The sequence below is a fragment of the Rhinatrema bivittatum genome, chromosome 2 (genome assembly GCF_901001135.1).
Source record: "Rhinatrema bivittatum chromosome 2, aRhiBiv1.1, whole genome shotgun sequence".
In the NCBI taxonomy this organism is placed as follows: domain Eukaryota; kingdom Metazoa; phylum Chordata; class Amphibia; order Gymnophiona; family Rhinatrematidae; genus Rhinatrema; species Rhinatrema bivittatum.
The window spans coordinates 86,891,784-86,904,191 of record NC_042616.1 but is presented as its reverse complement, the minus strand read 5'-3'; the positions used below and the strand labels follow the sequence as shown (position 1 = coordinate 86,904,191).

General features: G+C 47.5%; 1 protein-coding gene across 3 annotated transcripts in view; it reads left to right on the top strand.

Moving 5' to 3' along the window:
- ACVR2B (activin A receptor type 2B) overlaps positions 1–12,408 on the top strand; it is a 476,102-nt gene that overhangs the window by 308,423 nt on the left and 155,271 nt on the right. For all 3 annotated transcript variants that reach the window (XM_029588414.1, XM_029588416.1, XM_029588415.1), the window contains one exon: positions 5,884–5,981. In XM_029588414.1, coding sequence (XP_029444274.1) covers positions 5,884–5,981 — 98 coding nt within the window. The remainder of the gene's footprint in view (positions 1–5,883; positions 5,982–12,408) is intronic.

Here is a 12,408-nt window from a genome sequence, read left to right as displayed (position 1 = left end):
TGGGACCCTCGGGCCAGGACCAGTCTCAGCCAAGATTTGCTGATAGTTCCCCAGGGGCTACCCCGGATTTAGCGGTCAGTCTCGACCAATCAGGAATCCCGGGGGATCTTGTACCCCGGCGGTTGGAGGCTGCTTCAATTTCCTGGGTGGATTTCTTTAAGGGGATTCATGCCTTTGTGCAGATGCAAACAGCTTCCCGTCCAGGCCCTGCGGTTCCAGTTGTTCCCATTGTCCCTGTGGTTTCTATGGTCCCTGCGGTGCCGGTGATTGCGGCGGCCGCTGCGGCTGCCGCTGCGGTGGCGGCTCCAGCAGATCCGGTTCCTGGACCATCACGCCCTTATCGTGAGCGAGACCTCCCGCCGCTGGACAGTCCGGATCAGTCAGACCAGGAGGTTTCACCGGACGAGTCTGAATTCCCAGACAAGGGGGACCTTCCCCCAGGGATTGAGCCATATAGAACCATGAGGCGGTTCTTCCCTAAGGAGGATCTCTCGGACCTGGTGTCTCAGTGCCTGGCGGAGTTGGATATTACAGGTCCCAGCGCCACGGTGCCCTCTGCGCAGATCCCCCTGCTGGAAGGTCTTCGTCCTACAGCCCGCCATTTCCATTCTTGCAAGCAGCACAGCAATTAATAGATTTAGAATGGGCTGCGCCGGCGGCCGCATTCAAAGGGGGTCGGGCCCTGACGGGCATGTACCCACTGGCACCGGCTATCCAGGAGCTGCTGGCGTGTCCTCAGGTGGACGCCTTGATTAGCGCTGTGGTCAAGCGCACTACCATTCCAGTTGAGGGGGGGGCGGCCCTCAAGGAGCCTCATGACCGGCGACTGGACGCCATTCTGAAACAGACCTTTAAGGTGGCAGCTCTATCTTTGCGGATCGCAACCTGCTGCACAGTGGTGACGCGCGCCTGTTTGTCACAGGTCAGGAACAACGCTCCAGCTGCAGACATGGAGTCCGCTCTCTCGTTCCTCACGGATGCTGCATCAGACCTAGTCCGAACAACAGCCAAGGGGATCTCATCCTCCGTAGCTTCCAGGAGGCAGCTCTGGATTCGGAAATGGTCAGCCGATGTGCCTTCCAAAACACGCCTCACCAGATTGCCCTTTAAGGGCTCCTTCCTGTTTGGCAGCGACCTTGATAAACTGGCCAGCACATGGGGCGCTTCTCCAGTACCTCGACTGCCGGAAGATCGGGTCAGAAGGAACCAGCGCGCCTTTCCAAGGACCTCCAGGGGTAGAAGCTCTCAGCACTTCATTCCCTACAGGAGTCGCTACCAGGCATCTCGTCCTCAGGCCAGGAACCAGTCCTTTCGGACCAAGCAGCGCAAGAGGGGAGCAGGCCCGGGCTCCGGTCCCGGCTGCGCCTCACAATGAGAATCCGCCGATCCATCCAGGGGACTGAGCCATAGGGGGCAGGTTAACCCTCTTCTACCCCAGATGGGTCGAGATTACGTCGGACCAGTGGGTCCTCGCCATCATCCGAGAGGGGTATTATCTGGACTTTCATCATCTCCCTCCGGACAAGTTTGTGGAGTCTTCCTGTCCCACACACAAGAAGGCAGCATTGGAAGCTACCCTGGCGAGACTCCTGTCCTTGAAAGCCATTATCCCAGTACCTGCCTGGGAAGTGAATTCTGGACACTATTCCATTTATTTTATGGTTCCCAAGAAAGGGGGCACCTTTCGGCCCGTACTGGGCCTCAAGTCGGTCAATCGATATTTACGGGTCCCGCGGTTTCGCATGGAAACTCCGCGGTCCGTCAAGACCGCAGTACAGCTGGGAGAATTCCTCATGGCGTTGGACCTGTCAGAAGCCTACCTGCATATCCCGATCCATCCGGATCATGAGCGCTACCTATGCTTCAAGGTTCTAGGACGCCACTTCCAGTTCCGGGCTCTGCCCTTTGGATTGGCCACGTCCTCGCAGACCTTCACCAAGGTGGTCATAGTGGTAGCAGCGGCACTCAGGCGGGAAGGAATTCTGGTCCATCCCTACCTAGACGATTGGCTGATCAGGGCGAAATCTCGAGAGGAGAGCCATCGGACAACCGACAGAGTGATCGCCCTTCTGGAAAGCTTGGGCTGGGTAATCAACCTCAGCAAGAGTTGCCTGCAGCCTTCCCAGTCCCTGGAATACCTGGGAGTACAGTTCGACACCCGGGCAGACACAGTCAGTCTCACTGCCAAGAGAAAGTTGAAACTTCAGCAGCGTATTCAGTACTTGATGGGAGCCAGTCGGCCCCTAGCTTGGGATTATCTGCAGGTTCTCGGTCTCATGGCATCCACCCTGGAAGTGGTACCTTGGGCAAGGGCTCATATGAGACCTCTACAGCACTCCCTGCTCTCTCGCTGGAGCCCCTGGCTACGGAACTATTCCACGCACCTACCTCTGCCGGCCAGAATACGGACCCAGTTACGGTGGTGGTTGCAGTCCAACCACATGAGCAGGGGGTCGAAGATGTCTTCACCCACGTGGACTCTACTCACCACAGATGCCAGCCTGAGCGGCTGGGGAGCACACTGCGAAGAACTCGCCGCACAAGGGCGGTGGAACAGAGAAGAGTCAGCATGAAACATCAACCATCTAGAGGCCATCTAGAGGCCCGGGCAATCCAATTGGCATGCCTTCGATTTGCTCACAGACTGAAGAACAGAGCAGTCAGAGTGATGTCCGACAACGCCACCACGGTGGCATACATCAACCGTCAGGGCGGAACCAGAAGCCATCAAGTGTCTCTGGAGATCGCCGTCCACCGTCCACATTGCCGGGAAGGACAACACCACGGCAGACTTCCTCAGCAGAGAAAGCCTAAATCCGGGAGAGTGGCAGCTGTCACCCACAGCCTTCCAGATGATTGTGGATCACTGGGGGATTCCGGACATGGATTTACTGGCGGACAAGTCCAACGCTCAAGTACCCAGATACTTCAGCCGCAAGCGCGACCCGTTCTCACATGGAATAGATGCCCTGGTTCAGCCATGGTCTCCAGGGACTCTGCTATACGCCTACGCCTTTCCTCCGTGGCCTCTGCTGGGCGCCATCATCCACAAGATTCGGAAACACCAGGGTCTAGTTCTTCTAGTGGCACCAGACTGGCCAAGAAGACCCTGGTACGTGGACATGAGAAGACTACTGGCAGGGGAGCCTCTTCCCCTGCCTCCTCTCCGGGACCTTCTATGTCAAGGTCCCATCCTTCACGAGGATCCAGCTCAATTCTCTCTTACAGTCTGGCCATTGAGAGGGCTAGACTAAAGAAAAGAGGTTACTCGGAGCCCGTGATAGATACACTCCTCCGAGCTCGCAAGTTTTCCACATCCCTCACCTACGTAAGGGTCTGGAGAGTATTCAAAGCATGGTGCAACACTCATGGCACCAATCCACATGCGACCACAATCCCTATTGTGTTGGATTTCCTGCAAGATGGACTTCAGAAGGGTCTCTCCCTCAGCTCCATCAAGGTTCAGGTGGCTGCGCTGTCTTGCTACGGTCCCAAGAGGGATGGCAAGACCATTGCCAAGCACCCAGATGTTTCTCGTTTCCTGAAAGGAGTCAAGCATATTCGTCCGCCACTGAAGTGGCCTGTGCCCTTATGGAGCCTCAACCTTGTTTTGGATTTCCTCGCGGGATCCACCTTCAGATCCCTTTGGGGCCTGTCTCTCCGTTCTCTAACCTTGAAAATGGTGTTCTTGCTGGCTGTATGTTCAGCACGCCGCATCTCAGAGCTACAAGCATTGTCTTGCCGTGACCCCTTTTTGAGAATCACTCCTGAAGCTATCCATCTTCGGACAGTTCCCTCCTTTCTACCTAAGGTGGTTTCACAGTTTCATCTTAACCAAACCATATCCTTGCCTACCAAGGCGGGTTTGCAGAAATCTGAAGAAGGGCGTTTATTACGCCATCTCGACATTGGCAGATTGCTGCCCAGATATCTGGACATGACACAAGAAGTTCGACGGACGGACCATCTGTTCATCCTGCATAGCGGGAATCGACAAGAGGAAGCGGCCTCTCGGCCCACCGTCGCCCGCTGGATTAAAGAAGTTATCAGAGCAGCTTATGTAGAGGCTGGGAAGTCTCCGCCTCTACAAGTCAAGGCTCATTCTACCAGAGCACAAGCGGCATCTTGGGCAGAATCCAGGATGCTGTCACCTGCAGAAATCTGTAAAGCGGCGACATGGTCCTTCCTCCATACCTTTTCCAGGTTCTACCGTCTGGATGTCCAGGCCAGGGAGGACTCAGCTTTTGTGAGGGCGGTACTACATGGGCCTCTGGCAGCCTCCCGCCCAGGCTGGGAGTAAAGCTTTTGTACATCCCATTTGTTCTGAGTCCATCTGGCTACACTCCAGGAAATGTTGAGATTACTGCCTGATAATCTCCTTTTCCTTAGTGTAGACAGATGGACTCAGCATCCCGCCCAACTGCCTGCGTACATGGGTTTCACCGATTCAAGGTAAGCCATGTCATCTGTTTCCATAAGAGCGTACACTCTACCAGGTGTCAACGCCTTCCGGTTGGGAATGCTGGCGGTCTCCAGCTACTATCAATCGGTCAGGGGAATCCTGTTTCACTTTTCACTGAGCGTCAGTACACACATCCATAACAGCTATTGCAAGGAAGATTACTGAGTTGCTACGCTTCCTGTGGGGATATATATACCCCGTGCTGACATCAGATCCGTCTCCAACTGCTAGCACGCGGATACTATCCCATTTGTTCTGAGTCCATCTGTCTACACTAAGGAAAAGGAGATTATCAGGCAGTAATCTCAACATTGTGGGAATCAGAGGAGAAGGGGAGGATAAGGTAGAAGCTGATGAGGAAAAAGCAGAATGCTTAATATATTTCTGTTTGGCATTCACAGAAGGAAGGGCCAGGAGTAGGGCCACAGAAAATGGACACCAATAAAATTGGAAGTTAGGTAAACATCAGTTTTCAGAAAAGTATGTTCATGATGAACTAGCTAAGCTTAAAGTAGATAAAATATTGGAGCTGGATGTGATACATCTGAGGGTTTTAAGGGAATTTAGAGAAGTTCTGGCAGCTTGGGGAGTGGTGTAGTCTGTCAGCTAAGAGGAGAAGTGCAGTCTAGGGGGTGAAATTATTCTGTGTATGAAATAAGAGCAGAATCTGGTGGTGATTCTATCTGAAGATCTCAAGGTGTCCATACAGTTGGATAAGGTGATGGCAAAAGCCAAAAAGATGCTTGGGTGTATAGGGAGCATGGTCAGCAGGGATTAAAATGGTGATATTGCCTCTGTACAAGTCCTTGGTGAGTCCTCATTTGGAATACTGTATACAGTTTTGGAGATCACACCTTGAAAAAATATATAAACAGGGTAGAGTCAGTTCAGAGGATGTAAAGCATATGGGGACAGGCTTAGAGAAACTGTGAGATGGAGATATGTGATGAGAAATTTTAAATATCTCAGATGTATCAGTGTACAAGTGGTTTTGTTTCAAGGGGTTGTCTCAGAAGTAACCTAAGGAAGTATTTCTTTACAGAAAGGGTGGTGGATATATAGAATAACCTCCTAGTTGAGATGATGGATACAAAGACAGAGTATGCAAGAAATCATGGGCAAGGATAAGGGATCTCTGAGGGAGTGGTAGGACTTGTAGAGCTGATCAGTTGTATGGATGGGCATACTAGATAGGCTATATGGTCTTTTTCTGCTTTCTTATTTCTGTGATTCTATGTTATGGGGGAAAGGGGAAGTGTGTCAGGGGCTCAGCACATCTGAACATAATAGAAATGTTTCTATCTTTGTTGTAGCCATTCATTGTTAGATTAGGAGGAGATATGCAATCTCCAGAGTTTTGCTCATGATACATCATAGGATATTTGTACATTGTTTTCACATGTTTCTTTTCTGATTTGTAGGCAAGAATGTGTAGCAAAAGAAGAGAACCCTCAAGTATTTTTTTGCTGCTGTGAGGGGAACTACTGCAATGAAAAATTTACTCACCTACCTGAAGTAGGTAAGTATCACAGTTTTTAAATCTACTAAATGTAATTATGTGGCAGTGGGGAGTGTAGGAGGCTAAGTAAGCAAAAAGTGCTATTTATGACCAACAAATAGAAAATGCTGTAGCCTGGAACATAGCAGGCGAAGAAAATATCTATTGCACGGAATACTAAAATCCTTTGTGCTTGTTCAGATATGCTAATAAGATTCTGAATGTTTTGAATTAGTAAGGAAGAAAATAGCTCTGTTCTAATAGTAGATAACAGCTTTTCCTTAGACGTACCAAGAAGAATAACACATGCAGTGAGACCTCTTTCCTTCCTCTCTTCAATTTGCTGATAATCTAGAATATAAATATATGTTGCATGAAGTAAAGAAAATGTGTACATTCTGCTGTCTCACCCCAGACTGGACCAGGTAGGTATAATGCTTCCTGATGGATGAATTTTTACAGCTCTCAAGAGGAGTGTCCTGTCTTAGCCATATCTACCAGTCTTGCTGCTGGCCTGCCAAGGAGAAGCACATTTTTCCCTCCTTGTGCTTGGAGTTTATGTATTTCTGGATTCAGCTGTCTGTCTCTATTGCTGCAGAGTTCATTTGTTTGTTTTTTTGTGTTATAGTTTGATAGCTTCCTAGGTCATCCCTTGACATCAGGGAAGCACTTGGGTTGTGGGGAAAGGTGAGAGGAGTCCCAGTAGGCACCCCCCACCACACACACACACTTAGACCTTGGTTGGTGGCAAGGTCTCTCTTGCCCTCCCAGGAAACAGATTTCTATAGGGATCTTCGGCACCGATTTTGTAATTAAGCTGGTCACCAGGGACCATCTTTTGGTTTGAGGGGGGACACCCCCCATAGTCCCCAAGGGGTGGGGGTGGGTCTTCTCATGACCTGGGATGTAAGACCATTTTTTTCAGGTCTCCCTCACCTTGAGGAGTTAACCATTGCCTGTTGGAGAGGGAAGTCAGTTTTAGTAGCTGAAAATCCAAAATGAAGGACTGGTTGGAACTTTTTATGCCAGTGGAGAGATTGGCTCTCAGGAGGTCTGAGGATGTGCATTACTGCAGACAATGTGATAGGTTATCCTCAGAAATGGAGGATTCTAAGTTGGATCCCCAGATATCACAGAATCTTCCTCAAGTACACTGGATTCCCCATCAGGATGCCCAGAGGCAATTCAGATATGGCCTTAGACCCTGTGCATATTACCTGGCTTAGTTCAAGTTTCAGGACAAATCCAAATCTCATGTAACCCCCTCTTTTCTCTGGAGTCACCTTCAGATGCTGTAGAGGTGGTGAGTGACACTGCCGCAGCCCTGGGTGCAGTCTTAGTCCACCAGGGATGACCAAATGGGATCCAGAAAAAACTTCTGGATTGCCCAAAGGGAAGACTTACCAAAGAAAGTCAAAGTCCATACAATTTGTTGGTTCCAAAATGAAAAGAATTAATTCTTTCAAATTCAAAGAAGTTCCAAGTCTCAAACAAACAGAAGTAGCAATAGCTGAATTCAGTCCACATAGTTAAAGGCAACCAGTTCAGTATCCTACAGCAGAAATCTCAAATAGAAAAATACCAGACAGTATTATACCCCAAGATCTTCAGGGTAACATCTTCTCAGATGGAAACAAATAATCCTCTTAAGATCTTCACCTAGGGCTTCCCCAGCAAAGACAAACACCCTTTATCTCTAGCAGAGTTCCCTCTGGTTGGCTGTCAATGGTCTTAGCAGAATCTTCAACCACACCACACCTCTCTCTTGGGTATGAGGTTTTGGACTGCCACTAATCTGATTCTCTCTACAGCTTCTCTCTCCTCTCATCTCAGATCTGATCTGCAGTACCCTTGGAAGCACCCTTTATCTTTTCTCCCAAAACTCATCCCCTTTGGGGAAATGAATCTCCTACTATTACCCAACCCTATCTACACTATTCTATCACTTACTCTTAAGATGACACCTTATCTAATCCCCTTTCCAACTCCTTCATAACAGGAAAGATCCTTGCAAATTGCAAGAGCTCTGACCTTTTACTGAACTTTGGAGAGCAGGAACCCTAGGTAGGGTTATACCTGTATAGAGTGTCTTTCTCTCTGGAGCCTCCCTGAAATCCAGCAACAAGAATAAAGTAGTCTAGACTCCTTAGACTTTCCTCTGCAGGTACTTTGAAACTTCCCTTTGAGCAAGTGATCTCTGTTCAGGCTTCCAGACTGCTCCTCTATTGGAGATAATTGGCCTTGTGTCCCTTTGAGGACACGAGGCCAAATGACTCAAACTCTTTAATGAGTCAATCATGTTTATACTTACTAAGCAGATGGCCCTAACACTTGAGCTTGAATCAAAGCTATGGAAGGCCGGATTTAGGACAAATGGCGCCCTGGGCGAAAATTGTTGATGGCGCCTTCCCCCAAACTGATCACCACATGTATTTCTGCAAAATATGCATTCCTTATAGTTTACAGTTAAATATCTTCTATCTTCCAGATCAGCATTGGGCACAAGAATGCTGATAAGGTACAGCAGTGGTGCAGTGAATTGCCAAGAATAAAGTATGTGATAAGTGCTAGCGGGCCTTGTTTGATGACAGAGATTTTTCATCTCCAGAATGTGCATCTGCCTTATAATAGCACTTAATACTAACATGAAACATTTTAATACGGCCAGTGGCCGCTATATTATTGTAGAAGGCCTTCTTTTTGGGAAACTAACTATTTTAGCCTCTATGTATGGTCCCAACCAATACAATCATCTGTTTTTCTCCGAGATTGTGTCCAAAATAATATCTCTATACCGGCACCAATAATGATAGGAGGTGATTTTAATTGTGTGGCAGACCCTATTCTAGACCGCTCCTCACAAACACACAGGAGACTATTGGGTCCAAACAAGGGTGTCCCCTTTTTATGCGACTCCTTGCAGTTATTGGACTCATGGCGGGTGTTGAATCCGGGCAGTAAAGATTTTACGCATCTTGCACATGCGGCAAATTCAAAATCGCAACTTGTCTATATTTTAATAGCTGATTCTTTGTTCACACAACTCCAGAGCTCAGGTATAGAACCCTTAGTAGTATCAGATCAGTGTCCGGTATCATGTGTTCTGAAGAGACCTGGAGTGTACCAGGATCCGGCCAATTGGAAAATGCCAGTGTGGCTAGCACAGGATAAAGATTTTCTGGAATTCCTGACTTCAAAATGGAAGGATTATGACACATATAACGAACAACACCACTCCACCCCCATATTGTTCTGGGAAGCTGCCAAGGTAGTTTTGTGGGGAGATATTATTGAGTATACCATTAGACGCAGGAGAGAACTAGACAAACAAATCTTAGAACTGACACAAAAATGTAATCAATGTAAAAACTCCCTAAATTTAAACCCTACTCCTAAAGCTCAAAAGGAGTTCACTCAAATACGAGCTGCACTCAATGAGGTCCTACATAGAAGGGCGACTTCCTCCTTATTTTCCCTAAAACACTGTCTCTTTCTGTATGGTAATAAAGTAGGGAAGATGTTATCTCATTTGATAAAAGGGGAACGGAAACCAACTCATATTGTTAAACTCCGGGATACATCAGGAAATCCAGCCACATCAGCTGAGGACATTGCTGCCCTCTTTCAAAAATACTATCAGCAGCTATATACGGCAGACGAGGAAGATCTTGAAGTGAGAGACTGGTTTATACAACCAATTACCTTGCCAAAGCTTACCATTGAGCAGGAGACCCAATTGAATACCGTGATCTGGGAAGAGGAAATCTAGATAGTGATTCAAGGTCTCCAGAGCCTTAAGGCGCCGGATCCTGATGGACTGTCTCCTTTTTTTTATAAGATATACTGAAGCCTGAGATAATCAGCAGCTTGGCTGCACTATTCAATGCTATGGTTCAGCAATGTGCTATGCCGGAGTCTCTGCGTATGGCCACTATTATTGTCCTCCCAAAACCTGGCAGGGTCCTCGCTGCCACCTCGGCTTATCGACTGATTTCTTTACTTAATGTTGACAAAATCTTTGCCAAGGTGCGGGCTAATAGGTTGGCGGATACTCTACCTACTTTGGTGTCCCCAGGTCAAGCAGGGTTTGTGGAGGAGATCCAGCATAAATATCAGACGTCTTGCCCAGTTACTACACCTCTGTCATCACCACAAATTTGTGGACCCCGTTCTAGTGGGGTTCGATGCTGAGAAGGCATTTGACAGGGTGTCCTGGTCTTTTCTTATGCATGTTTTGGACAAGATGGGATTTTCAGGTTTTTACCTTCAGGCTATCCAGCTCCTATATTCTATTCCTGGGGCAAGGGTTATGGCGAATGGCTGTTTGTCAGCCTCTCTCCTTTTGACTAGAGGCATGCGCCAGGGCTGTCTGATGTCACCATTGCTATTTATTTTATCATTGGAACCACTAGTCCATGCTATTCAACAGCTTTTGGATGCTGCCACTACCCAAGATGGTACTGTCCTACCGAACACATTTTTGTTCGCAGACTACATCCTGCTTTTTGTATCGCAAGCACGTACTCTCCTTCCAAAAATCCTGGCTATATTTGATACCTTTGCTTCCTTTTCAGGCCTTAAACCTAGGCATGTCTGAGGTGTTAGACATATTGGGTCACTTGCAAGCATTTTGGCTTGATCTCCCTTTATATGATGGGTTAACAATTCAATTAAATATTTGGGAGTTTACCTTCATGGGGATCCTGCTCAATGGTACGCACTGAACATTCCCCCTATAATAGAGCAAATCCAGAAGCTAACTGGGTTGGATGGACCTTCCTCTTTCTTTAATGGGATGTATAGCGCTATTTAAAATGTCACTCCTCCCAAAGCTTCTTTATGTACAACAAATGCTACCTCTTGCTATATCCCCCTCTGATTTATATAATATTGCAAAATTGAGCACTTCCTTCCTTTGGCAAAACCATAGGGCAAGAGTAGCTCTTTGGAAACTGATGATCCCGGTGCACATGGGGGGGTGGGGGTTCCCAATATGCAATTATCAATATGGCATGTGCACCGCTCAGTTGGAGACTGAATCTGTGGCAGTAATTGCTTTTCGGATGTGCTGCTTATCGTCATTTAGCAAACCCCGTCAACTTACGATTTGTGGAACATGCAGGCCCGAAAGATCTTCCTGCACATCTGAACACAAATATCCTGGTGAGCTATGCCAGGTATGGTTGGGATGCCACCTGTAAGAGGATGTCACTACCTTGGAAGATGTCATTATTAATGCCCCTGTGTGGGAATCCCAAATTTATCCCAGGCCAAGAGGGGAAGATTTACTCCAACCTTACCCAACAGAGTCCATCTACATTTTCGGACTTTATTGACCCACAAACCCAAAAGATATATCCCTTCTCTAAATGTCAGGAACTATTTGGGCTTTGACCTCATAATATCTTCTGCTATTTCCAAATTGCTAGTTTTATTTCTAAACACTTTGGGTCAACTACTGCCACAGATCGGTCCGGCCCCTTTCAAAGATTACTGGCCTTATTCTGAGGTAGGAAACAATCCCTGGCCATGTTCCTGGGGTGCTGCATGATGCCAGATGTGCTTCAGAGGCAAACACATTCACCCCATCTACTCGTCTTTTGATCCAGAGATTTGTGCCATTCCCTGCTGTAGCCAGTGCCAATGTTTGCAATGTAGTCCTTATGAGACACAGTGAGCTGGAAGAAGGCATTGATGTTTTCGACCGAAGTGGAAAGCTTGTTGGATCTTCTAAAATTGCTGCAAAACACACACTGATAGAGATGGCCCTCAGTAGGGTAGTCCTTCCAATGCCTATTTTGGTCCTACCTCCAATTATAATGTCTGTACTGGAAAAGAGGTCTGGGTGAACCGGTGGGAGTTCAGAGTGAAATACTAGGAGGGCCTCAGTGAACTGGAGAAGGACTGGGTGAACTGGTGGAGGTATAAGCAACAGACAATTTCAACTCAAGTTTCAGCATGAGAGAGCACGACCGCCTGGTTTAGGACCCACCATTCTACCTGCAAATTACCAGCTTGAAATTTCCCGCGGTAGCATGCCGGTTTCGATCGGCCATGCCCCCATTCATCAACGTCATAGGGCGGTGACATTGTTTAAAGCTCGTGGCGACGCGCGACGGAGTGAGACAAAGGGGCATGCCCTTTGTGAGCCCCTTTGAGAGACCTAGCGAGAGACTGGTTCGACCCCTGATACATCATGGAAATTCCTACAGTAATGGGTAATGGACTTCATGGAAATCCTACTAAACAAAACAGTAGATGCCATACATCAGAAAGTAATATTAGTAGGCATGTTTTGAATATCATTACAAATAATAAATAAAAAAAAAATTAACTGTCTGCTTGCTAATACTGTCTCAACTTTTATTTATTGCAATGCTCAGTCATTAGACAAAAAACCCCGGTTTTTGAGGATATTTTAAATGATAAAAAGCCTGATTTTTTTTTA